The sequence below is a fragment of the Vicugna pacos genome, chromosome 22, assembly GCF_048564905.1.
Source record: "Vicugna pacos chromosome 22, VicPac4, whole genome shotgun sequence".
In the NCBI taxonomy this organism is placed as follows: domain Eukaryota; kingdom Metazoa; phylum Chordata; class Mammalia; order Artiodactyla; family Camelidae; genus Vicugna; species Vicugna pacos.
The window spans coordinates 27,441,685-27,467,580 of NC_133008.1; the positions used below are offsets into that span (position 1 = coordinate 27,441,685).

The 25,896-nt window shown below is 54.0% G+C and overlaps 2 protein-coding genes across 2 annotated transcripts in view; one reads left to right on the forward strand and one right to left on the reverse strand.

Moving 5' to 3' along the window:
* The window catches only part of FBN3 (fibrillin 3), a 54,633-nt gene extending 46,239 nt beyond the window's left edge, over positions 1-8,394 (forward strand). The window contains exons 60-66 of the mRNA XM_072947799.1: positions 113-235; positions 398-514; positions 3,433-3,561; positions 3,649-3,768; positions 5,134-5,368; positions 5,976-6,126; positions 7,403-8,394. Of these exons, the coding sequence (XP_072803900.1) occupies positions 113-235; positions 398-514; positions 3,433-3,561; positions 3,649-3,768; positions 5,134-5,368; positions 5,976-6,126; positions 7,403-7,735 (1,208 nt within the window). The 3' untranslated portion in view covers positions 7,736-8,394. The remainder of the gene's footprint in view (positions 1-112; positions 236-397; positions 515-3,432; positions 3,562-3,648; positions 3,769-5,133; positions 5,369-5,975; positions 6,127-7,402) is intronic.
* A 2,067-nt stretch (positions 8,395-10,461) lies between these two features.
* CCL25 (C-C motif chemokine ligand 25) lies at positions 10,462-13,043 on the reverse strand. Its single transcript, XM_006206509.4, has 4 exons — positions 12,971-13,043; positions 11,150-11,267; positions 10,924-11,060; positions 10,462-10,595 (listed from the first exon to the last, which is right to left on the reverse strand). Exons 1-4 carry the CDS (start codon positions 13,041-13,043, stop codon positions 10,462-10,464), a joined length of 462 nt encoding a protein of 153 aa, XP_006206571.2.
* Between the last annotated feature and the right edge of the window lie 12,853 nt (positions 13,044-25,896).

The window sequence follows — 25,896 nt, forward strand, 5'->3', positions numbered from 1 at the left end:
GGTCTACAGAGCCTTTCTGGCTAGTGTCTGGGAAGGAGGCCTGGGTGGAGACCCCAGCCCTGGAGCCCCAGGAATGTCTGTCTGAGCCCCCTGCGTGCTGCATCCCCTCTAGATGTGGACGAGTGCAGCCTGGCCCCCACGCCATGTCCCTTCCTCTGCAAAAACACTGAGGGCAGCTTCCTGTGCGCCTGCCCCCGTGGCTACCTGCTGGCAGAGAATGGCAGGACCTGCAGAGGTAACCCCCCCACGCCCTGTGGGGCTCTGTCCTTGTGCCCCCAGCCATATCTCCCCTGCTCCCGCTGCATGGGGTCGGGTGCCTTCTCCAGGGTCATCCCCTGGGCAGCCTGCAGCCTCAGCTGGGCCCTGCCCTGAGCCCCCGGGGACGTCTGTGCTGCAGACCTGGATGAATGCGCCTCCAGGCAGCACAACTGCCAGTTCTTCTGCGTCAACACCATCGGTGCCTTCTCCTGCCGCTGTCCCCCTGGCTTCACACAGCGCCGCCAGGCCTGCTTCGGTGAGTCCCCTTGCCCCTCGCAGCTGGGGCATGGCCCCAGCCTTCACATGGTTGTTCAAGTAGCAAGTACCCAGTGTGTGCCAGACACTGGGGACCCGGGGGTGATCAGAACACTGTGCTCTGCCACTGCTTATGTCCTGGTGGCATCTGGAACCTCAGGCTCCTTCCTCACCCTAGGGACCTGGGAGGCCTGCCTTTGGGAGTCCCTCTACCCTTGCCCCTGACCTGTTGCGTCTCTCATGGGGCCTCCCTGGGGTGCTCCCCAAAGCCCAGGGGCTCACACAGTCCAAAGGAGAAGTTGGTTCAGAAGTCACACCCATCACTTCTTAGTGTCTTATGACCTAGGAGAACCAGACCTCCCCGAGGGTGAAGCCCAGCCACAGAGGGCTTCTTTCAAGCTCCCACTAATCCACTCAGCCAACATCTACCGAATTCCTACTGTATACTAGGCAGTGCTTTACACCAGAGGTCAGCTGACTCCAGCCCCCCAGGTCAAGCACGGCCCCCGTTGCTTTTGTCAATCAAGTTTTATTGGTTCACAACCACACCATTCATTGTGGCTGCTTTGGCACTACAATGGCAGAACCAAGTAGTTGCAACAGAGTCAAAAAAGATGTTTCCTATCTGGCTCTTTGGAGAAGCAGTTTGTCTCGCCCTGTTCTAGGCCGTGAGCGCACAGCAATTGGACACAAGGGTCAAACTTGCTGCCCATGTGACCCAGCTTCTCTGCCAGGGAATCAGCCTAGAAACAAACCCGACAACAGATTATCAGTCCTAGCAACTTTTCCCCGCAGTCACAGGCACCAGCTCAGAATCCTTCTCAGCTGAGACCAGTGATGTGTCAGAAGGTGATGTGAGGCATGAAAGAAAGGAAAAATAAAGCAGACTAAGGCCATCAGGAGGGCTGCACTTTTATTTTTAATTGAGATACAGTTGACCTATAAAGTTTTATGAATTTTAGATGCACAACATAATGATTCGATATCTGTGTACATCATGAAGTGATCACCACAGTAAGTCTTGTTCACATCTGTCATCACATGGTTACAAAGTGTTTTATCTTGTGATGAAAACTTTCAAGATCTACTCTCTTAGTGACTTCCAAACATACCACGCAGTATTGTTGACCATAGTCGGCATACTGTACATCGCATCCCAGGACTTATTTATTTTATACCTGGAAGTTTGTACCTTTTGACCCCCTTCACCTCTTTCACACCCCCCCCCCCAACAAACCCTTCTCTGACAACCACCAACCAATCTGTCCTCTGTATCCATGAGTCTGGCTTTTTTGTTTTGTTTTTAGATTCCACTTGTAAGTGAGATCACACGGCATTTGTCTTTCTCTGTCTCACTTATTTCATCTTAGCAAAATACCTGCAAGGTGCAACCATGTTGTCCCGAACGGCAGGATTTCCTTTTTCTTTACAGCTGAATAACATTCCATCGTTTATATGTAACACATTGTCTGGATCTATTCACCCATCCAGATCTTGGCTGTTCTGAATAACGCTGCAGTGAACGAACGTAGTGGGGGCAGATACCTTTCTGAGTTAGTGTTTTCATTTTCTGCGGATAAATACCAAATTGACTGGTATTTAACTTATTGGAATTGCTAGGAGGGCTGCAGTTTTAAAACAGAATGATGAGAAGTCTCATTGAAAAGGGACATTTGAGCATAGATTTGAAAGCAGTGAACAAGTCGTGTGCCTAGCTGGGATAAGAGCATGCGTTCCCAGCTTTGAAATACCATGTGTTTCCTCTTCTGCACAGTGAAGTCAATTTCCCTCCCTCCTAAGGTGAGCACACTTAACATGGCATTTGTGTTTGTGCAGCTGTAGGCTCAGAAGCCCCATGGCTCAATGCCTCTTGTACCCAAGATAGACCCCAGGTTCCCACAGGGATGTGCCTGGTGTCAAAAATTCCCATACTCAACAAAGCCCAGGCTACAGTTCCCCCTGAAACATGTGGTTCATTCTTCACAGCCCCAGTCCCAGTGCAGTTCACCATCACAGGCCGTGAGCACCATAGCAATGTTTTCTGGTATCCAGGCTGCCTCAGCTTGGGCTGCCATGACGAAATATCATAGTCTGGGTGGCTTGAAAAACAGACATTTATTGCTCACAATTTGGAGGCTGGAAGTCCAAGATCAAGGTGGCAGTATGGTCAGGTCCTGGTGAGTGCTCTCTCCCTGTCCTGCAGATGGCCACCTTCCTACTGTGCCTTCACATGGTGAAGGGAGAGCAAGAGTAAGCTCTCTGGTGTCTCTTCTTATAAGGGCACTAATCCCATCAAAGGGGCCCCAATCTCATGACCTCATCTAACCCCAATCACCTGCCAAAGGTCCCACCTCCTAATAGCATCCCACTGGGCGTAGAGCTTCAACATGGGAATTTGGCAGAGGGGGACACACACATTCAGTCCATATCCCTGCCTAATATCCCACAATTGTCAGGTTTCCACAAGGAGAGAGTGCACTGGTTACCCAAGGTCAGTTCCCCACAGAGAAGGAAAGGGGGTTTGTTCATCTTTTACACTGACCACTATCCCAGTGCTTCATGTGATTAGCTGAATTCTCACAAAACACAGTGAGGCAGATATTCTCATCTCTACCGTACAGCTGAGGAAACTGAGGCACAGAGAGGGGAAGTCAGTTGCCTTATGTCACACAGCATTGAAGTGGCGGAGATGACATTCAAACAAAGCCCTCTGTGTGCATGATCTCATATGTTCATGGTAGTTCTGTGAGGTGGGAATCTATTAAGGATCTCATTTCACAGAGAGAAACTGAGGTCCAGAGAGGTTAAGTGACTTGCCTGAAACTACGCAGTTGAGCAGGTGGTGGGCCTGGCGTCACAGTGCCCCAACACAAATCCCCTACCCACCGGGTGGCCCTGCCTATTCTCTGTCCTCTGCAGACAATGATGAGTGCTCGGCCCAGCCTGACCCATGTGGCACCCGTGGACGCTGCCACAACACCCCAGGCAGCTTCAGTTGTGAGTGTTCTCAAGGCTTCGCCCTGGACAGCTCAGGCCGTGACTGCAAAGGTAGAGCGGGGCTTTGGGGGAGATCTAGGCCTGGGGGGTGGTCCTGAGGGCCTCGGGGCAAGCCTTCTCTCCCTCTCTCTCACACAGACGTAGATGAGTGTGATGGGCCCCATCGCTGCCAGCACGGCTGTCAGAACGAGCTGGGGGGCTACCGCTGCAGCTGCCCCCAGGGCTTCACCCCGCACTCCCAGTGGGGCCAGTGTGTGGGTGAGTGGGGGCTGGGAGGAAGCCCAGGACTCCTTGTCAGAATCTGTCCAAAGCGGGTGATGCTGTGATAAGCACAATTCCCTCAAGGTCTGATGGGCTAGTCTGGAAGGTAGTGAGTTCCCTACTGCTGAGGAGGATGGGGCATTGGGGGTCTACAGAGCCAGAGTGGCAAAGTGCTGGCCATTTCTTAGAGAGCAGTAGACTGGAGGGCTCAGCTGAGAAGGATTCTGAGAGGGTATGTACCTGCGATCACTGGGGAAAGGTGCTGGGATCAATTAGTGATGTCTGCCATGGGTGTGGCAATGAGGAGTTAAGGTATACATGCTACATCTCTGTCATAGCTGTTGCAGGGGCCCTCAATTTAGGGGACTAGTCTTCCACCTTCCTCAGTTCACACCTCTCCTTGCTGCTCCAGGGCCTCCTAATGTCAGCCTCGTCCTCACCACTTCTCTTTTTTCCTCCCCTACAGTCTGGCCTTTACTCTCTACCCTTATAAGGACCTGCTATCCCACGACCTCTCCATCACCTCTCCTCAGCCTTCAGCTTTCACCTCATCTGCTCCGGGTACCACTTCCTGCTCCTCCTGGGCTCTCTCTCCTCCCATGGCCTCTGTTACTCAGCTTTCCCCGCCTTCCCGCTGCCTCCGGCACTGCCTTCTCCCCAGCTGCTCTGCCTGCCCCTCCTGGTGGGTTCAGCTAACTTCTCCATTTCCCCCCACCTCCCTGGGGACCTCACTGACCATCTCAGTATGTCTCCTGCTCTGCATCCTTATTCATTTCTTCGGCGGTGATTTGCCCAGGACCTTGTACCAGGCCCTGTGGACACAGAAATGAGCCAAGGTCGGACTCTGTCCCTGCCATCCAGTTGTCCAGTCTCGTGGCAGGGATACACATTAATTAGGACAGTGGTTCTCAACTGGGGACCTTCTTGAAGTGTCTTTGAGACATTTATGGTTGTCACAACCAGGCACCAGGTGCTACTGGCATCTAGTGAGTGGACGCCCGGGATACTGCTCAGCATCCTATAGGCACAGGGCGGCCCTCTATGCCTGAGAATGATATGACCCCAAATGACAACAGTGCCACGGGGGAGGAACCTTATTCCAGACTGTCCCACAATTTAGGATTCCTGGGAACTTTTGAGAAATGCTTTGAAGACCACAGGGTTGGGGATGGGCATGAAGGATTGTATGAGGAGGTGGCAGACCTCGTCGGAGGGCCCCCAGGGAGCTTGAAGGAGGTTTTGACCTTGACCCTAGGCTCTGAAGGAGGAGCCAGAGTTGCCTCGTGGGGATGGGAGCATTGCGGGTGGAAGGCTGCCCCCCCACCCCTATACCTTTTCTCTCTCCCCCTCCACCCTCCACAGACCAGAACGAATGTGTCCTGTCGCCAGCAGCTTGCGGCAGTGCCTCCTGCCACAACACGCTGGGCGGCTTCCGCTGTGTCTGCCCCTCAGGCTTCAACTTCGACCAGGCCCTTGGGGGCTGCAAGGACGTGGATGAGTGTGTGGCGCGTGGCAGCCCTTGTAGCTACAGCTGCGCCAACACCCCCGGTGGCTTCCTGTGCGGCTGCCCCCGAGGCTACTTCCGGGCTGGGCAAGGGTGAGGGGCTTGAGCAAGGTGGACACAGACTGCCAAACCCTGGCAGTGTGCACACACGCGTGTGCATGCACCAGCCCGTGCACGCACACGTGTACATACAGGTGCACGGAGAAATGGGCGCAGGGGCCCTCTGGCACCTGTACGTGTGCATGCACAAGCTCACACCCACCGTGCTGTCATTGTCCTGTATGCCTTCACAGGCACAATGCTCGATACCCGCTGCCCTGTAATGCACGCAAGTGCGTACATGGCTCACACCAGTGCCAGCATGCCCGGGCACCCTCGTGCATTCATATATACCAGCGCACACCTGTGTGCAAGCGCATGTCAGCATCCAGAGTGCACACAGGCTCACCATGCACACGCCCTGAGGTACATTTGGGTGTGTGCAGGTTTTCACCTACACCCAGGGAAGCCAAGGGGTGCACACATCCCTTGCATATACACGTGTGGGTGCATGAAAAGCCACATGGGCACATTTGTACACTCACATTTGCCTCACCCCTGGCAGTGTGGCTCAAAAATGGAGTGTGTGGGTGGGCGGATGGCTGGGGAGGTTCCACCCGCCTGCCCCCTGAAGACTTGCCCACCCCCTATCCTGGCCCAGGCACTGTGTCTCTGGCCTGGGCTTCAGCCCAGGACCCCAGGACACCCCCGATGAGGAGGAGCTGCTCTCACCCGAAGCCTGCTATGAATGCAAGATCAACAGCCAGCCCCCTCGTGACCGGCCACGGCGCAGCACCCACAGGGACCATCAGGTGCCACAAGGGATACACTGGGCATGGGGAGCAGTTGGTGGCAGGGGCAGGTGGGGAAAGGGGGGAGGGTGGGAGCACCGGACTCCATGTCACAGCATGCGCCCTATGTCATGCCAGCCCACGTCTTCTCCTTGGGGCCTCTCTGGGGGACACAGGCCCCCAAGCACCCCACATTACTCCTGGTGACAAGTCAAGCACTTCCCACACAGACTCTGGGTGTGATGCCCCCATGGAGCTCCCAACCCTGCCTGCATCCTGGAACTTGTCATCCGTCACCTCCTGGCTGGCACAGCCGTTGGTTTTTGTAAGAGTGAGTGAAGTGGAATGGAGGGCTCCTAAGATGAACACAAGCAGATGTAGGCAGAGGGCTGGGTCCTATGGCTTTGCCTGCAATAGCCACTGAGTGCCACCAGGGGTCAGTAAGAGCATGTTTCAGAGCAACATTCCCTCTGAAGGGCTGAAACCTCCAGAATTGAGGAGCTGGGAAACAAGAATAGCTCTCACTTTCATGAAACAGTAGAACACCCCCTTCAACATGTAAATTAGGCAGGACAAATAGCTCTGCCCAGAGCAAAGGAGAAGAAAGCACAGCTAGCATCCTGTGGGATTGAATCCATCACCCAGCCTGAGTCAGCCTGCCATTGAGGCTTGCTGGCTTATTCAGGGCCCTGTCCAGCTGCCAGAACCAGGAATGCACTCAGAGGAGCTCAGATAAAGAGGGGTTTGTCATCTGGGCTCTCTGAGAGAGCCCAGATGCAGGAAGTACCTCCGGGAACTGGAGAGCTACTAGGCGGCTCCTCTATCCGGCCCAGCCGGGTCTGCGTCCCCTGAGTGTTTTCTGGGCCGGCTCCTGCTGCAAGGCCCTTGGTCATAACTCAAGCCACCCTAGACCACCTTTGAGTGATCTTAGGGCTCTGGAGCCCGATGCCATCTGATCAACTCCCAGTCTGGGGTCTTGAGGGGAAATCCTTCCTTCCCCCTGCCCAGGCTGGCAGGGATCTAAGTCCCTTCGAGTTGAAACAAGAGGTCTACAAAAAGTAGCCACCTACCCGCCACACTTTCGTTTCTCCTGAGAGCCAACGTCTGTTCCATCTTCTGTTTATAGTCCGAGCTGACTATTGGCCTTGTGCGTGGAGGGCTAGACAGGGGTCAGGACAGAGAATGGTCCATGTTTTCCTCCACTTTAGAGTTGGCTAAAATCTCCTCTTGGCCCCCCACCCACCTCATTCTGATTCTCCTGGCCTCTGACCTTCATCCACCTGGTCTTTTTCCCCAGGTGAGCCTGGCCAGCCTTGACTCAGAGGCTCCGCTGACCTTGGGCCTGAACCTCTCGCGCCTGGGCCCAGCAGGGCACATCCTGGAGCTGAGGCCGGCACTGGAGAGTCTGGGGGGCCGAGTCCGCTATGTCATCACCCGAGGCAACGAGCAAGGTTTCTTCCGCATGCATCACCTCCGAGGCCTCAGCTCCCTGCAGCTGGGGCGTCGGAGGCCGGGGCCTGGAACCTACCAGCTGGAGGTGGTGAGCGTAGCCGAGCCCTGGAGCACCTGGCCAGAGGGGCAGCCCGGGGACCGGGCCTTGCGTCTGAAGGTGCAGGTGCAGCTGCTGTAGTCCGGAGGTGCCCACACCTTGCCAGCTGGCCCCAGACCCCTCTTGCCGCCCACTCTCCAGACTCATCATCTGGGCATCGCCCAGCTCCTGCCTCCTTCCATGGGGTTTTGGGAAAATTCTGATGTCACTCTGTTTGCTACTCACCCTCGGGAGATCCTAGGTCACCCCGGGGCCCCCACGCCCTTGTCCTCTCCAGAGGTGGGAGATCCTGGAGCTGAGAGGGTTCGATCCTTGGTGGCAGTGGCTAACCAGGCAGGACCCGGAAACTCAGGAAGAGTGAAATGCTATGCTGTGACCTCAAGCGAGCCCAGCTTCTATCCACGGGACCCCAACATTCAGCCTTTGCTGGAGACATCCATGTCCCCCCTCCATTTCCAACAACCAGGGTCAAGGAGGGCCCCATGTTTCACTGTATCTGGTCAATCTCAGGCTTAAACTTCTGCACTGCACAGGGGCCTCACCCCCAGAGGGTCGGCGGGACATGGGAACGGGTGGCTGGGGTGGGCATAGGGCTTGTCCCTCCCAGCAGAGGGGCCTGCGGGGCCCCAGCCAGAGGTGATGACGTGCAGCTATGTTTGTCCCCACGGGAAGCTGGGCCAGGGTTCTGAGGATGCTTTTATATCAGAAGCAGAGACAACAATAAAGTTATTTTGGGTTAAGTCTGCCCCCTGGGCAATTTCTGGCAGTAAGCAGACGATGCCCTTGGCAGGGCCAGGCAAGGTTCATGTAGAGGGAAGCAGGAGGCCCTAGGAGGGCAGAAGCTTTGGGAAGGATGGGCTTCCGCTCAGATTCTGAGGAGAAAGTGTGCAGGTGAGAGACAGGTCGAGACCATCCTGCACCGGGGGGTGGGGAACACCATCCCAGGATGCAGGTGGGTTCTGCCAACTTCAGACCTGTGAGTTGGGCACAAAACCAGGCTGCAGGTGGCAACCACCGGGGCCCTCGTGGGTTCACCAATGCTGATGAGAATGGCTTGCATTCCTGACAACATACTACGGACCAGGCACCGTCCTATGGATTTTTCAGTTAGTGACCCATTTGGTTGTCACTACAGCCCCATGAAAGAGGTGCTGTTATTCTCATCCCCATTTTATGGATAGGAAAACTGAGGCTCAGAGAGGTTCAGCAACGTGGCCAAGGTGACTCCAGGTTCCAGGGAGCAGAGCCAGGTTCAAAGTTGGGCAGCCATACCTGCGTCCATCCTGCCTGGCTCCAGTTTGGGCTGGAGCTGCTGAATTTGATGGCCACGCTCAGGGACAGGATACTCACTGTGGTCACACGTAGCTTGTGCGTGTGCCCTGTGTGTCGCAGACGGTATCGTATTTAGTTCCCACAAACTGGTATGCAGCAGGCAGTGTCATCAGCTTCCCCATTTGACGGTGGGGAAAGCGAAGTTTAGAGAGTTTATGGAATCTGCCCGGGTCACCCACATAGTGTAGTGGGGCCTGGATGTGACCCAAGGGCCTTTAAGTCTGCACCCTGGCCCCACACCACCTCCTGTCCTCTAGAGATGGTCCACTTGGTTTTCATCTGGAACATGCTCTGTTGTGGTGGAAACAGACTGTCCGAGGACAGCACAGCTGGAGGCTTGAGTCTGGGTAAGTGACCCAGACCCCAGCGTGTGGCCCTGCCTCCTCCCGCAGAGTTCCAGGACTCTGTTCTTGGCTCGGTTCCAGCCCACCTGATTTATCAGGAGCCTCTGGGCTCCCTTCAGAGCTTTCAGAGAGCATCTCTGTCCATTAGCCTGTCTCAACACAGCCCAGGGATCTGGGCAAAGAAAGCACGGTGACCCCCTTTTTATAGATGAAAAAAGAGGAACAAGTGGACGGTTTCCTCAAGGTGGCCACTGGGAAGCATGGGGCTGGCCTGGCGCTCGGCCCCCCAGGAGCCATCTGCTCTGCCGGCTGAGAGAGCAGATCCTGGGGTGGGAGGGGACCACGTGGAATTTAACACGGGCTGGGGACTTGCACCCTGCAATGAAATGTGACAGAGACAGGAGTGGCATGCCACTAAAGGTTTATTTAAAAGTTACAGACAAGCGTATCCTGGGAGAGGCATCCTTGGGTGGCCTGAAGCTTTGCAAAGAGTCAGACGGACACAGGCAGGTGTGGCCCAGGGTGGGTGGCAGGAGGCTGCAAGCAGGCGAATCGTGAGCGTTCTTTACCAGAACCACTGTCCCAGGCAGGGCTGACTTTAGTGCCCAGAGCAGGCTAAGGCCTTGAAATAAGATTGGCTCCCTGGTTCCAGCCCCCTGAGGAGCAGGAGGTGGCAGAGGTGATGGGGAAGGAACCAATGCAGCCTCAGGCATGGGAATTAAGATTTGTCCTGAAGGACAGAGGGGCTGGGACAGCTCTGGGGCCACGTGGTGACAACTGTGGCGGAGAAAGGTCCAGCTGGTCTTGCCCTAGCTGATCCTGGAGAAGTGTGGGCTCACCGTCCTGCAGGAGGGGTTGGAGAAGAAGGTGAAGGTGAAAGAGACTGGCATGGAGTTGGGGGCCCTGCGGCTCTTGGTCCGCATGCCTGGAATTTCGCTTCAGCACTTGCCAAAGCCCCCTGGGCAGGAGCAGGGTGGGGAACAGCTCCCCAGGACCCTCCCATGCGAAGCTGTGGAACTGGCCACAGAGCCAGCCCTCTGCGGTCGTGGCGGTGAGTCCCCTGATCCAGTCTGGGCTGATGAGGAACCTTCATTCCTCAGCAGCAGTGATGAGTGGAGGCTGGTCACAGGATCAAGAATCCTGACCTGTATTAGCTGTTGTCAGGAGGGAGGCTTTCCTCTTGCTGCTTCTGGTGGGACCACTAAACTTTGACAATGGTAGCTTGGCATTTCCAGAGCTCAACTTCCTCACCCCAGAGTGAGGGCCTGTTAGAAGGAGCGAGAAATAGATAAGAGCTCTACCTATACCTTTGGAGCACCTGGATCCAGCCAAACCTGAAGCTGCAGCTTGGCTGGTTATTTGAGCTGATGAGTCTCCCATTTGCTTGAATCTTCCATCTCTAGCAATTGAAAGTGTCTTGACTAAAAGAGTTGCACATTCAGTCTGCCTCCCACTCACCAGCCACTGGCTCTCCTTGGGGTGTGGGGAGCTGTCAGATGCTGGGCTGTCACCCCCTCTTTAGGGGTTGAGATGCTCAGGAGCCTGCAGCAGGGAGGGTGGGCCCCTTGGATGCTGGACTGGGATCTCACTCACCTTGGAAGTTTCTCCAGGTGCCATGGTGGTGCTTGAAGTGGGTCTTATTCCGAGCATCCAGAATCTTCATCCCAATCTGCACCCACCTGGCCCCCGGCCTCCCACAAACCATCCTGTCTTTCTGGGGGAAGAAGAATCTGTGGAGGGTAGGGGTGCCCAGGTGAGGGTGTTAGTGGGGAGACACGTTGTGTGGGAGCCCTGCCACAGCCCCCACAGTCCCACTCACATCACAGCCGGCAGGTTGCAGCTCCCGCTCACGTCCTGGCGCTGGTAACTGTGAGCACGTCGGAGCAAGGATGGCCTGGCAAGGCTGTGATAGGCCAGGCAGCAGTCCTCAAAGGAACCTGCGAGCACATGGCCGCCCAAAGGCTCGTGACTCTATGTGTCCGTGTGCGGCTACGTGTGCGCTTTGAACCGACAGCCACAGACGTGGGCTCCGCACACTCACCACACCCCATCCAGGCCCCGTGAAGGTCCAGGCAGTAAGGAAGCTGCTCAGCTCAGCTTTGGTCCTTGTAAGGGGCAGCTGGCAGGAGTTGGAGCTGGGAAGGGGCCGGGACCGCGAAATAAATGGGGGACCAAGGGCATTTCCACTCCTACTCGGGGGGCCAAGGGCAAGGAGGGTGCAGTGCCCTGAGGGGCCGGGGGCCACCACTCCCAGTCCTGCCCCTCCTCTGCGTCGGATATCCCAGCTCCTGCTCCAGGCTGGCACTTTCCCACCTAGGGCTGTCTTGGTTGCCTTTTCCCCTCTGTCCCCATGCTGTGAGGGGAGGAGTGAGGCTGGGGGTGAGGATTGGGGGGTGCTCGGAGGAGGAGGTACTGGTGCCACAAGGGTCCGAGAAGACGCAGGTGCAATGAGTAGAGGATGAATTAACGTGGAGATGGTGCTGGGCCTTTAATGTCATCTGGGATCCGTCCCTCTGTGGAGCCCTGGAGGGCCCTGGAGGGCCACAGCTGAGTCCTGGAAGGGGGCAGCACCAGGGAGACCGGAAGGATCTCTCCATCCCTTAACCTTGACCCCAAGGGCAAGGGGCAGTGGAGTCAGAGAGACCCTGTGCTGCAATGCCAGGCAGGCAGTTCCTGGAGCTGGGGACACCCTGCCCCGGGGATCAAAGGGCCCAGGCTGGGCCTGGCGCCTGAAATGGGCCTCCAATAGCAGGACAATGGGAAATGAAGCCCAACCCCCTCCTGGGCAAAGGCTAAGTTCTGCTGGGGGGCTGGGCTAGGGCCTCTCAGACCCAGCGAGGGGCAGGTGGGGCAGGTGGGGCAGGTGGGTGGGGCTGTCGGGCTCCCACTGGACCAGGGGCCCAGCCTGGCTGGCTGCTGGGGCTCAGCTAGCTCCCTCAGGCCCACTGCAATGCAGCACACGGTGGCAGGGCTCCTGGGGGACACTGCATGCCCAGAACCAATATCCTCAAGTACCTAATCTAGGGAGAGAGGGGAAGGAATTCCCCACCAATAACAGTAATGATTATCGCTGTTGCTGCCGGGCACCGGGCCAAGAGTTTTGCAGGCATCAGCTCATCAGGTCCTCATGTCCCATCTCTGCAGCCAGAATTTAGAGCTTCATTTTGCAGAGGAGGAAACGGGCTTATAAAGGCTGAGTAGCGACTCTCAGGCAGATGGCACAGGGAGCCTGAGTGGGGGAAGCCAAAATGAAGACCCACTCTTTTTGGTTCCTGGGGCTCGGATCTCAAACCTTGGCCCGGGCTCTGCAGGCTCAGGTCACTGCGTTGTGTCCCTGGTGGTAAGCAGCCATGCTACCACTGGGAGCCACCCTCTGCTCCCCATAGCCCCATGGACTAGGGAGGGGGTACCAAAGGGCTCTGGAAGGAGGGGCGGAGAACGCTGCACCACCAAGGAGCTGCACAAACCCCAAGAGTTTTTGCACACCTGGTGGAGGACAGCTGTCCGTCAGAGAATTAATTCAATGGAGGTGAGATCAGGGGAGGCTCCTGGAGGAGGAACCTATGTTGGGGGGAGGGCACAGGGAGGATGGGGAGGGAGGGCTTCAGGGGAGCAGGGATAGTGTGGTCCGAGACAGTACCTTGAGCATGGACAGCCGGGGCCCAGGCACCCATGAAGCAGGCCACCAAGCAGACCAGGAGCCACGGGTTCATAGTGCAGGCTGCACCTCCTCCTTCGGCGCCTTGAGGATTAACTAGGAAGTGGGGTGCGGGTGATGAGGACCTAAAATGGACAGCAGCAGGCACTGGGAGCACCCCATCCCAAGCCAGGGCCCTCTGTGAGGGAGGTAGGTGGCACAGGATGGGGACAATTTGTGTTGGAGGACCTGCTGCCGGTATCAGCCGTTGCAGGGAGGGACTCACCAGAGCACACTAGGTCCCTGGAGCTGGTGCCTGCTGGGCCGTCCCCAAGCTCTCCTGCCCACCAGGTCAGTGAGCTTCGCCCTTTATAGATCGAGCCCCTCCCTGCCGCTCCTGCCTTCCCTCCTCCTTGCCAGCCTCCTCCCACCCCAACTTCCAGCTTCTCTCTCTGCCCAGCCCTCCTCTCTTCGCCCCATTTCTTTCTACCTCCTCTCTCTGATGTTAGGGTACACCTGGAGGAAGTTGGGGGCAAGGGACAAAAGGACCCTAAGTAGGAAACAATGATCCCTTCAGCTAACTACTTGGATGTGGGACAGGCGGGGGTTTGGCAACCTTGGTGATGAGCAGTAGATGGATGCAGGTGGACAGACCCAGCCCTGACCTCAGCCAGCCCCCTTTGAAGGCTCACCTTCACCCCCCACCAGCCCAGGCCTCTCAGCCAGCACCCCTGCTTTCTCCCTGAAGGGGACTTTTTCTTCCCAGTCCCTTTCCTGATGTACCTCTAGGTGGACACTGGCTTCTCATGGACAGGACTCAGGCTGCCTAGAGCAGGGGGAAAGCCCTCACCTCTGCTCCCCACTCCCAAGCCACCTGTTTCGGTGGGGCCCTGACTTCACTACATTTTTCTCTCCTTTTACGCACTAGGATGACTTATGTCACAGAAATTCCCTGTTTTGGAGAACAGGCAAATCCACAGAAACAGAAAGTAGAATGAGTTGTTGCTATGGACTTTGAGGAGGGAAGGGTAGGGGGTGGCGGTGTGAGTGTGAAAAGGAGGGTATGGATTTCATTTTGTTCTGAAATTAGATAGTGGTGAGGGTCACGGGACTCTGCGAATACAGTAAAACACCGCGGAAGGGTACCCTTTCAATGGTGCAATACCTGGTATGTGAATTTCCCCGGAATATCACCGGGAGAAAGAAATAAAACGGATATTAACAACTACAGCAATAAAGAAATGCTCCGGTTTAGGAAGAAAAGCCCGAGCCGCAGGTAACCACGCAGGCAGGAAGCAAAGCAAAACCCATCTAGAAGGAGTTTCTCTTTCCCCTGGGTCAGCCTGGCCCACCTGGAACAAGGGTGCGGGGAGAAGGGCGGGGAGGAGCGGCGGGTGAGGGGAAGGCGGGAGCTCTGCAGAGACCTCACAGACGGTCGCTTTTCACTTTTTATTGCCCGCATCCTTAGCTATAAGATCACTCTGAGTCTTTATGACAATCTATATCCTTCTGTCATCTCTCCTGCTCCACCAAGAGGCCCTGGACGGGGACCCTCGCCCACTCCTTGGGCCTGGCCAGGTGGCTGGCTGGGTGGGGCTTAGCACAGGGGGCGGGACTTGATGAAACGCACTTGGCGCCGGGGCGGGGCTTCCCGGTGGGCCTCAGACTGGGGCGGGGCTTATGGGCCCCGCCCCCACATCCGAGCCGCTGAGACTCAAGGCAGCCCCAGCGCCCAGCGCGCCCAGCGGTCCTGTGGCCATGGCCGTGGCCGCCCCCGCGCTGAGCGAGGCTGGGCGGGAACGCGGCTCCGCGTGGCTGCGGGCGTGGGGACGCGGCGTGGCGGGCCGGGGCCAGCCTCCCCGCTCTGGCCCACTGCCCCTGACTGCCCTGCTGGCTGGCAACGACCAAGCAGTGGGGTTACCCAGACTTGGCGGAGGTCCCCCGCCAACGAGCCCACCTCCCCGTCCCTCACGATTTGTCCCACCGGCAACCTTAGCGGAGGGGAAGGGGTCTGAGGGGCAGACAGGGATTTTTATGCTCTTGGATCCGTCTAGGAACCCAGGTGTCGTGGCGGCGAACGGTATGCTCAGAAATTGAAGGCCCTGGCTGGAAACCCGGAGTTCTGAGGACCGCAGTTGCTGAGTGTGCGGCCATATCTTCACGGTCAGGGCTGCTCTGGGAGAGGGGAGGCCCCCATTCCTACAGCAGCTGCAGATGTTAGTTAACTGCTTCCAGTAGTGGACCCTCTTCTCCGCAGGTGTGAACCAAACGCAGGGGACAGAAGCCTCCTCTGGCCTCCTGGTCACCAGCTCTGAGCCTGGGGCCATTGTGGGTAGCCTCCAGCCTGCAGCAGAACCAAATGCAGGGACTGACCACACCCCAGGGCCTGCAGGGCAGGCTGCAGTGAGCGGGTGGTGAGCAGGCGCACAGCTCAGCACTGGGTACCTCTACTGGGTGCACACAGATGGCCCTACTGCAGAATGGGGCAGCCAGTGGGCTCGGTGAAGGGTAACACCACCACTCCGTTTGGAGTGAGCTGCTCTGGGGACTGAATACCGGCTCAGTCTCATTTCTGCTGGAGGACCCTTCCAGGTGCTCAGCATTGGCCCACTTTTACAGAGAAGGAGCCCGAGGGTCCGGGAGGCCAAGTCATTTGCCCTATGTTTTATTCCTTGGCTAGGAAAATCCAACTTTTATTTCTTAAATACTGTGAATGAAAAGGGGATAGTTCCCTAATGGGGGAGGGCCATTGAGCAGAGGCTTCGGGGTCATCAGGAAGGAAAATGGCTGAAATAGGGGTCCTTCTGCAATTGCTGTTGCTTCAGACTCCATCCCCAGTGCTTGCTACCTCCAGGTCCTGGCTCAGGTGGCCTTCGAGAGAAGCAGCTGGGACCCCCCATTCTTCCACATTGTTGTGCATCCCGTGGGGAGCATACCAGACCCCCAGTGCCCTGTCTGCCAGCCTGGACTCCTGTTGTGCCCAGCTGCCTCTTGCTCTGGTCCAGATGCAAAGTGGTTGCCAGGTAACTGGAGGTAGCAAGGAAAAGTGTTTTTTCTTTAGGATGCCTTGCAAGCCTCTGGCCTGACTTTCAGGGCCTTGGTTTATGGACTGTCCCTGTGTGAGCCTTTTCACTGTGTTCTCCATGTGGTTGGCCCTGCTGCCTCCTGGAAGGCCTGCTTTGAGGGACTTCCCTCCCCAGACTGACCAGCTGCCTCTGTGTTCCATGGGGTCTGGGTGTGTTACTCGGGCTACCAGTACTGGTCATGGCCTTGACCTCAGTCCTTGTGCTTCTCCTGCTCCTGCTGGACATGTGGGGGCTGGGTCAACCAGGGCTGGGGCAGGGGTGATGTGGGGAGGGAGGCTAGTGGGCCCTGAGGAGAGGGTCTCATAGGGTTGTGAGTCCCTCTTTGAAGCTACTGAGCTCCACTCACCCCTTCCACATGGGTTTTCTGGGCATCTCTTACATATCACTCAAGCACTAGGCTCTGAGGCTACTGCAGGGAGCCAGCATATGTATCCCAGCCATGAAAGATGACAGTGATGTCACTGAGCCTCACTAAACACCTGTTTGGGGCCATCTGTTATCTCATTCGTTCAACAAACACTTAGTGAGCACCTACTATATGCCAGGCACTGGGCTGGGTACTGGGAGACAGATGATCCCAGCGCAGAGCAGACAAAATAAGCAACAAACAGCAAAGCAAGATCTTTGAGACTAAGATCACTTCTACGAATCCAGGTGTGACAGGGATGCTGGGGCTGGGCTGGGCTCCTCTAAAGAGAGTGGCTTGAGGTGAAAATAACCCTATAGGATTAATCTCTATCCCAACTTGACAAGGTAAAAACAATCAACTGGGGTCCAGGTGACTGATCAAGTAAGAGGGGCCAGATTCCAAGCCCAGGTCTGACTCCTTCATTCCACATATACTGATTGGGTGCTGTATTAAGCATGTCTTTTTAAAAAATAATGTATTTTATTTAACCCTATCTATCCAAGATAGTATCATTTTAATATGTAATCAAATAAAAATGATTTATAAGATACTTCCCCTTTTTTACATGGCTCATTGTATGCTTGCAGTATGTTTCAAGCGCTGAGAAGCCACATGTGGCTGGTGTCCACCTTACTGGACAATACAGATCCAGGCACAGATAATAATCAATTCATAATTTTGTATTGCTTCTTTTTTATTAAGACTTCAATATTTTTAAAAAACAGTTGAATTTTCCCAGCAAAATTGACATTTACCAAATACCCTGGCCCCGACACACGCACTGCCTTCCCCATTATCAACATCCCACATCTCAGAGGTACGTTTCTTACCGCTAATAATGAACCTACACTGACATATCATTATAATCCAAAGTCCATAGTTTACGTGCGGGTTCACTCCTGATTGTACATTCTGTGGGTTTGAACAAGTGTATAAGGACATGTATCCATCATTATGGTGCCATACTGGGTGTTTTCACTGCCCTAAATCCTCTGTGTTCCCTGCATGTCTTTTTTATTCTGATGTTTTGACAGCTGGGGCCTTGCTGATCCTGGAGGTACTGCCCCTCCCAGGGCTAGCAGATTCCTAAAGATAGTAAAGGACTTCCGTTGGAGGGCAGCTTTCATATGCAAACCAGCCAATCCAGAGCCCATACCCTAATCTGCTCCTCCATCAGGCTCTCACTCTCAGGGCCACTATCTTCCAGCCCTGAACCACCCCGCCCCTCCCTGCCCGCCTCTATCCCACTAGGTGCAAGACAACTAGGGCCAGCCCCTGCACCCCAGAGCTTGCTGAAATTATTCCAGCTAGCCCATCCTAAGCCTACTGACACTGCCTCACCCATTCCTTCCCATGGAAATCACAATAAAGGCTCTGGCCTACGTTTCCCCTCTAAGATCAAGAATAAGAAAAAGACGTCCACATTGGCCACTTCTTTTCAATATTGTACTACAGGTTCTAGTTGGGGAAATTCAGCAAGACATAGAAATAAAAGGTAATCAAATTGGAAACGAGGAGTAAAAATATTCAATTTGCAAATGACATTTTCATATATACAGAATAAATCCTAAAGAATCCATACACACAAAACTATTAGAGCTAATAAAGTCAACAAAGTTGCAGGACACAAGATTAACACACATAAATCAGTTACATTTCTACACAATAGCAGTGAGCAATCTGAAAGGTAATTTTTAAATAATTCCACTTATAGTGGCATCAAGAAGAATAAGATACTTAGGAATAAACTTAACTCTGGAAGTGCAAGACTTATAGACTGAAAAACTATGAATAATTGTGAAAAGAAATTAAATAAAACCTAAAGACATGAAAGACATCCCATGTTCATGGATTGGAAGATGTGATATTAAGTTGGCAATACTCCTCAGAGTGATCTACAGATTCCATGCAATCCCTATCAAAATACCAATGACTTCTTTTTTTTGTTTTTTGCAAAAATGGAAAAGCAGATCATAAAATTCATATGGAATTGCAGGGGACCTTCAATAGCCAACCAAATGGGAGCCCAGGGCCATCAGTGATGGCGACAGAAGCAGCCCCTTTCCTCCTGAGTGGTCATGAGCTCTTGCTTGACCAGGCAATTAGAACCTGCAGCTCCTTCTGAGTACCACAGTGGACATACCCTCCCTCAGAGCAGGCCCAATCTAGCACTGGCCCTCACTCAGCTCTGGCATCCTGACCCCTCCACCTCACCAAATTCTTCTTCGCAGGGCTAGCAAAGTCAAATCCAGGTGTGCGCAACTCCTTAGAAATTCTATGTAGAATCCCTCACTCCACAAGAGAAAAATGAAATAAACAGAGCTGTGTGGTTCAAACAGGGGTTGGGGTCCCCAGAGCACTCCCACCCCATCCCCATCCACTCCTGATGAGTGGGAATCCTTGAGCCTCTGAAGGGAGTTTGAAAACCACTGGCTTATGGGAAGAAGTAGGGTCCCTAGAGTAACACATATAACTGGTCAAATTTTCTATTTCTTCTTCAGTCAGTTTCTATAGTTTGTTTGAATTTGCTCATTTCATCTAGATTATCTAATTTGTTGGCATACAATTGTTCATAGTATTTTCTTATAACCTGCCATATTTCTGTAACATTGGTAGTTATTCTGAATTTAGTTATTTGGTTTCTCTCTTTTTTTTTTCTTTTGTCAATTTCTGTTGATCTTTTCAAGGAATCGACTGTTGCTTTTGTTGATTCTCCCTATTTTTCTATTCCACTCATCTCTGTTATAATCTTTCTTATTTCCTTTCTTCTGCTAGCTTTAAATTTAGCTTACTCTTTTCCTGGTTCCTTAAGGTATAAAGTTAGGTCATCAATGTGAGATCTTTCTTTTTTAATGTAGGCATTTACAGCTGTGCATTTCTCTCTGAGCACTGCTTTTGCTGCATGTCATGCATTTTGGTGTGTTATATTTTTGTTTTCATTCATCTCAAAGTACTGTTTAATTTCTTTGCAGACTGACTCTGTGTGGAGGGCATTCCTTCAACACTTAGCCAGGTAGTTTATAACTCTGCCTTAGCCTTCGCTTCCTGCTAATGCTGAGCCTGAAGGTCAGCTGAAGGGGAATGCTTAGGGTCTACTCCAGGCTTTTCTGAGCATGCATCCTGCCCTGGCCACGTGCATGACCCTCTAAATTCCCTGTTACATGTAGAATGCTTTCCAAAGCTATTTGTACCCCAAAGTGACTCTCTCCCCAGCTTCTCCTCTCCAGCTCTCATATGCCTATTGTTTGTCCTAACTGTAATCTTTCCCTCAATGTGGCAATACCTTGTTCATTTATTTGCCTTTCAGTGTTTTCAAGCAATGCCCTCTGCATAGCCCTCGTCTGCCCTAAGAGAGTTGCAAGTTAGGCAAAACAAAGGCTGGTGCCTTGCATCCTTCCTTCAGGGAGCACCTTGAAGAAAGGATGCAAGTCAAAACAGGCCATCACAGCTCCTCGGGCACAAGGAATTTTTGTTTTGTTTTGGGGGATGGGGTAGCAAGTTACTTTATTTGAAGGAATGATACAAACGAAAGAACAAAAGGTCTAAGACAACTTATAGAAAAGATACACAGGCATGCACTGCTTGGTGACCATGGAACACGTGTGTTTGGGTACCAGGGACGTCACTCCTGGGGATGGGGGAAGCCAGCCTAAGGCTGAGCTCTCATCAGCACAGTCTCTCAGAGGGTACTCATCGAAAAGTACACTCTTCCAGGACACCCATCTTGTGCAAGTTGGTTATGTCATCATCTTGTTCTTGGATGGGTTTCTCCTGCTCATTCAATGAAGTCACACAAGTGACTTGGCCATTTTTTGTCAGTGGCTACTCTGTGCAGTTCCAGGAGTGACTGATCCATGCCTTTTTCCCACGTGTGACACGTACTGTGGTGGAGGAGAGAAAAATTGGCCTGGGAAGAATGTGGGAAAAGCATTTCAAAGTCAGCTATGTCAAGCAAAGATTGTGGCTTTTTGGTCTTTACAGGGGTAACTTTTTTTTTAATTGGGGGAGAAAAAATGATCATTTTCTCTGTTTCTCCATCTCAGTGTTCTAAGCCTAAGAAGGTCTGGTCCACTCAAACCCTGACTCCTAAACCCTTGTATCCTCTCCATCTAGCAGGAGATGCACACAGTGGGAGACAGACAGCAGCCCACCGTGCACCACAGCTCCTGCCAAGAGAGGCAGATGCCAGCCTGACCACCAACCTCTCCCTGACTCAAGGCATCAGAGTAAATTCTTGTACAAGTTCCTTGTGGCTGCCGCAACAAATTACTGCAACCCCAGTTGACTTAAAACAACTCAAATGTGTCCTTTTACAGTCCCAGAACGCAGAAGCCCAAAAATCAAGGTGTTAGCAGAGCTGGTTCCTTCTGGAGGCTCAAGGGGGAACCAGTTTCCTGGACTTTTCCAGTTTCTAAAAGTTGCCTGTAATCCTTGGCTCGGGGCCACTTCCTCTCTCTCCAAGCCCAGCAGTGGAGCATCTTCAAATCTCTCTGACCCTCCTGCTTCCCTCTCTTAAGGACCCTAGTGATGACATGGGATCCACCTAGAGAATCCAGGGTCATCTCCCCAGCTCCAGAGCTTTAACTTCATCTCACCTACAGAATTCCCTTTTGCCATGTAAGGTCACATCTTCACAGGCTCTAGGGATCAAAATGCAGACATCTTGAGGGAAGGGTATTATTTTGCTGATCGCAGCACCCATGCGGGGGTCAAACTGCTAAGAGCAGGGCCCGTGGAACACTCCTCAGGGGAAGTGATATGTAGACTCAGTTCTGGGAGACGACGGGTTGGGAGGGGAATGGGGGGACAGAGAATTCCTGGCAGAGGGAAACAGGGCACATAAAACAGCAGGCTCCCAGAATACCTGACCTGGATGTGAGCTGAAGGCCCTTAACATCAGCACAGGCACCCGGTCAAGGGAGCACTCTTTCCAGGCTTCCTTCCTAAGCGGGGGTGCTCACCTGGCCAATTGTCCCCCTGGGGGACACCTGGCCAAGTCTGGAGAGATGTTTGTCATAGAGGCTGGAAGCAGGGGGAGGTGGTGGCCAGAGATGCTGCTAAACATCCTGTGAGGCACAGTTCTGCCCCCGCCAGGAAGAATCCTCCGGCCCAAAGGTCAGTGAGCAGCCCTGCTTGCAGGGCACCTGCTGCAGCCACTTTCTTAGCCATGTCCCTCCAGCCCAGAGGGGCTTCTCCCCCTCCCCCAAGGGAGGATTTTTGTTCAGTGACCTTTGGCCTGTCTACCTCCACCCCACCTTTCTGGGGAAAAATCTGTTTCTAGTTCCTCCTGACCCTTGGCCTGCTCTGACTGAAGGGAAGCACTGGTGTGGGCTGAAGGCTCAGGACTCTAGAATGTGAGGCCCAGCCTGGGTCCTGGGAGGGGACAGATCTGAGGGGAGGGGCGCTTTCTCCCCGCCCCCCACCCCTGCCGCCGGCCTGACCCACTCTGGCCTCCGGGTCCCTGCAGCTCTGAGGTGAGCGAGGCAGATGATGTGCTAAGGATACTGGTCCAGCCTGTGCGGGTCACTGGACAGGGAACAAGCTAGTTCACCCACGAGGCACTGGACAGCAGGTGGCAGGGCTTGTGACAGAGGGGTGGTGAGTTGGGGCTGGGGTGCCCCCTCCAGCTCCTTGTTGCCACCATCCCACAATGCTCATGTCAGCAACGCCCTCAACCATGGGCCCCTGGAGTCTGGCAGGTCCTCCTTGGGCTGGGGCAGAATTGGGTGACCGTTTTGCCCAACTTGGGTGGCCTGATAGGGGCAGGGGGCAGGGACGGGGATGGCGACAGGGATGGGGTGGGCTCTGCCAGGACATGGTGAACCCAGGCTGCTGTCTTACTGCCCTTGGCCCTTGACAGGGTGGGTGGCTGTTTGGTCATTTGGTCAGCGGACCTTCATTGCCTACTGGGTGCGAGGCCTTGGGCTGGGCCCCGGGGAAGGCCAGCTGTTCCCTCCAGGAGCCCACAGCACCTGGAGAGGGCAGGGCTCATGTTGCTGGCAGCTCAACTGAGAGTCAGGCCCTGGGCCAGTGCCCTATCTCCTGAGGCGTGGTGGGAGCAGAGCTGGGTTTCTAGGGTAAGGGGCAAGACAGCGGTGGGGATCTGAGTAGAGAAAGCCCCGGGGCAACAGCTCAGAGGAGGGCAGGTGAGCATGTGCTCAGTGGGACTTCCCTGGGGGTGAGCTCAGGAAAACCCCTGCTCCTGGAGGGGGAAGCTGGTCCAGGGAGACGGCCCGTCCCTCCCACCAGCAGCTCCCGCCCGCGCTGTGGCTGTGGCTGCTCTGGCCAGCCTCTGCGCTCTTCCATGTGGTCCCCTGCTGAGTCTTGAGCCCCTGATGTACAGGTCCCCGTCCTCCAACTGGAGCTCCAGGTCCACTCCACCTGTCAGAGAATGGGGGTACTCAAACTCCAGAATCCTCTTGAGCTGTGGAAGACTGGGCAGTGCCTGTGTGTGACAAAGGCCACGTGAGCTCCCCTGCCCACACTCAGTGGGCTGGCACAATCCTGTGAGCTGAATTGTGTCCCCCTACCCCAAACTCCTATGTTGAAGCCTTAACCCCCCCGGACCTCAGAACCTGTCTGTCTTTAGATTTAGGGCCTTTCAAGAGGTGAATGAGTTGAATGACGTCATTAGGGTGGACCCTAATCCAATATGACTGGTGTCCTTATCAAACGGGGAAATTTGGACACAGACATGTGCAGAGGAAAGACCGTGTGAGGACATGGGGAGAAGATGGCCATCTGCAAGCCAAGGAGTGAGGCCTCAGAATGAAACCAACCTTGACCTTGGACTCCTCGCCTCCAGACCAGTGAGGAAATGGATTTCTGTTGTTTAAACCCCTGGTCTGTGCTGTTATGACAGCCCTAGTGGACTCTCATGCCCAGGAGGCACCTGAGTAAGACGGCACTGCATCAGGTGCCCAGGGATGTGGGGAGGAGCAAAGATAAAGCTGCACCCTTTCTCCACGGCCTTGGCTTCCTCCCTCTCGCATGTGAACCTGAAGCCGCACTTTAACTGCACTACTGGAGTTGCCAGCTTCTGTACACCCTCAAGCATCTTAAGCCACTGGCCTCTGCTTGGATAGGGGAGTGGAAATAACACCATAGATGCCACCACAAACCCAGGACCCCCAACCCCGCTGGGTCCTCCTTCCCCAGAGTGGTCCATGCAAGCCATCTCCCAGGGCCCTCCTCTCTCCCCAGCCCCTACACAGCCCTTATCTGTGGCCTGCTCAGCCCTTCCCCCTGCCCATGGCCCCTGGGGCTGGGCCTCCCTCGGGGCTGGTCCACTCCGTTTCCCTTTCTCTCCTCTGCCCCAACCTTTCCGGCCATGGGCGGAGGGCTGTGCTCTGCTCTCTTTTCCATCACGAGCAGTTTGGCATCAAAGTTGTGCCTGTGTGTGCCGAGGTCCATCAGTCCCTGGCCCCTTTCTGCTCTCTTCTAGGAGGGACCTTGGGTCCACTTGATCCTGTAAAATGCAGCTAGTCAGACCCAACTCACAAGCTTACGTGAGGATTAACTGTGTCTGCAGTGTTTGGCCCAGGGCCCGGAGGCGCCTTCTACTCCACATGGTCACCGGCCTCCTACCCGTCATTTCTAGTGGACGTGCAGTTCACCAAGCCAGCCTCACTGCTGGGTGTTTAGATCATTGCCAACCTTTCACTCATTAATGATCGTTAAGAAATAACCCCCTGTAAATAGCCCTTCCACTGGGGGTTGAAGATACTTCTCAGTGATTTAATCACAGAGTCAGGGTATGAACTCTTTAAGATGCCAAGTAAGAATCTTCCAAAAGGGCCTCCCAATTAACATGGCTGCCACCGCGAGGAGAGCCAGCGGCGGGGGCCTGGTGGCACTGGGATGATCTCCCCGACCAGCCCGCACCCAAGGGCCGCTTTGAGGTTTGTTGGCTCTTTCTCCCCTGGGAATTGTCTGTTTCTGATCTTTGCCCCTTTGGTTCTTATCAATTTGTGTGAGCTTTTAATAGCTGATACCACACCCGGCTTGTTCCTCAGGTGCAACGTGTTCCTAACTGTGCATGATCAGAGGTTAATGCGCGTTGAGCGCTCCAAGAAATGCTGCTGGCCGTGCTCTTGGAACTTTTGTCTGGGAAGCTGGGTGGTTTGGGGGTCTGTGCTACATGGAATGTGGGAGTTGCCAGGGTTGGGCAGAGGCTGGTCACGGGAACACCATCCGTGGTGCACTCGTCCCGGTCCATCGGGGCAGGTGGGAGGCACCCTGCAGGCGGACCCTGGCAAACTCGTGGGCCCTTGGCCTGCTTCCCATAGGATGCTGGACAAGGAGCAGGGCTGGAGAACGGTCGTGTCACAGCAGACTGAGCACCTGCCAACCACTGATAAGCCTCCATCTCATTTATAAAGAAAAGACTGGGGAAAACGGTCTGGTGTTTCCTCAGAAAGTTACTGTGGGACCCAACCTTGCCAATCCTGGGTTATTTACCCAAGAAGAATGAAAACATATGTTCATACAAAAACTTGTCCATGAATGTTCACAGCAGCGTGACTCACAAAAGTCAAAAGGAGGAAACTGCCCAAATGTCCACTGATGGATGAATAGATAAACAAAATGTGGTCCATCCATACAGTGGAATATTATTCAGTCCTAAAAAGGAATAAGGTACTAAATCACACAACACTGATGAACTTTGAAGACATGATGCTCAGTGAAAGAAACCAGACACAAAAAGCCATGTATCGTATGGTTGCATTTAGGGGAAGAGTTCAGAACAGGCAAATCCATGGAGCCAGAAAGTAGACTGGTGGTTGCCAGGGGCTGGGCACAGACTGCTAACGGGCATGGAGTTCCTTTCTGGAGGTATGAAAATGTGCTGGAATGAGACAGTAGCGAGGTTTGCACAACTTTGTGAATATACTAGAAACCACTGAATTTTTGCTTAATTTTTTTAAGAAGCATTGCAACAAGCCTGACAAATACACACAAGGCATTTAGAGACAAAGCAAGAACAAGGAGGGGAGGGTATAGCTCAGTGGTAGAGTACGTGTTTAGCATGCATGAGGTCCTGGGTTCAATCCCCAGTATCTCCATTAAAAACAAAAAAAGCGCAAGACATTAAGAAGAACCCGTAGGGCATGAAAAAGAACCGTTGGATCAAAAAAACCCCAGAAATCTTTAAAAAAGAAAAAAAAGTAACAGTGGCTGCTCCTGAGTCACTGGTGAGAACAAGGTGGATGACAGTGGAAGTGGAAGTGAAAGTGATCACCATCAACAGCACAATTCTAACCTTTGACACAAGAGATAAAACGCCACTGCTGTTCTGGCCAGGACACTGAGTGGAAGGGTCACGGGTCAGATCCAGGAAGGTCGTCTGGAAACCGAAACTCACTGAGTTCACTCAGGTCAGTGACCCACGCCATGGCACTCGAGGACCCGTGACCCTGAGACGGGAAGGCGAG

Coding starts and splice junctions, on each gene's coding strand:
- CCL25 (XM_006206509.4), bottom strand. CDS start 13,043: ATGAACCCGTGGCTCCTGGTCTGCTTGGTGGCCTGCTTCATGGGTGCC. Junction 11,061..11,149: donor TGCAACCTGCCGGCTGTGAT/GTGAGTGGGACT, acceptor TACCCTCCACAG/ATTCTTCTTCCCCCAGAAAG. Junction 10,596..10,923: donor CACCTGGAGAAACTTCCAAG/GTGAGTGAGATC, acceptor TCCTTCTAACAG/GCCCTCACTCTGGGGTGAGG.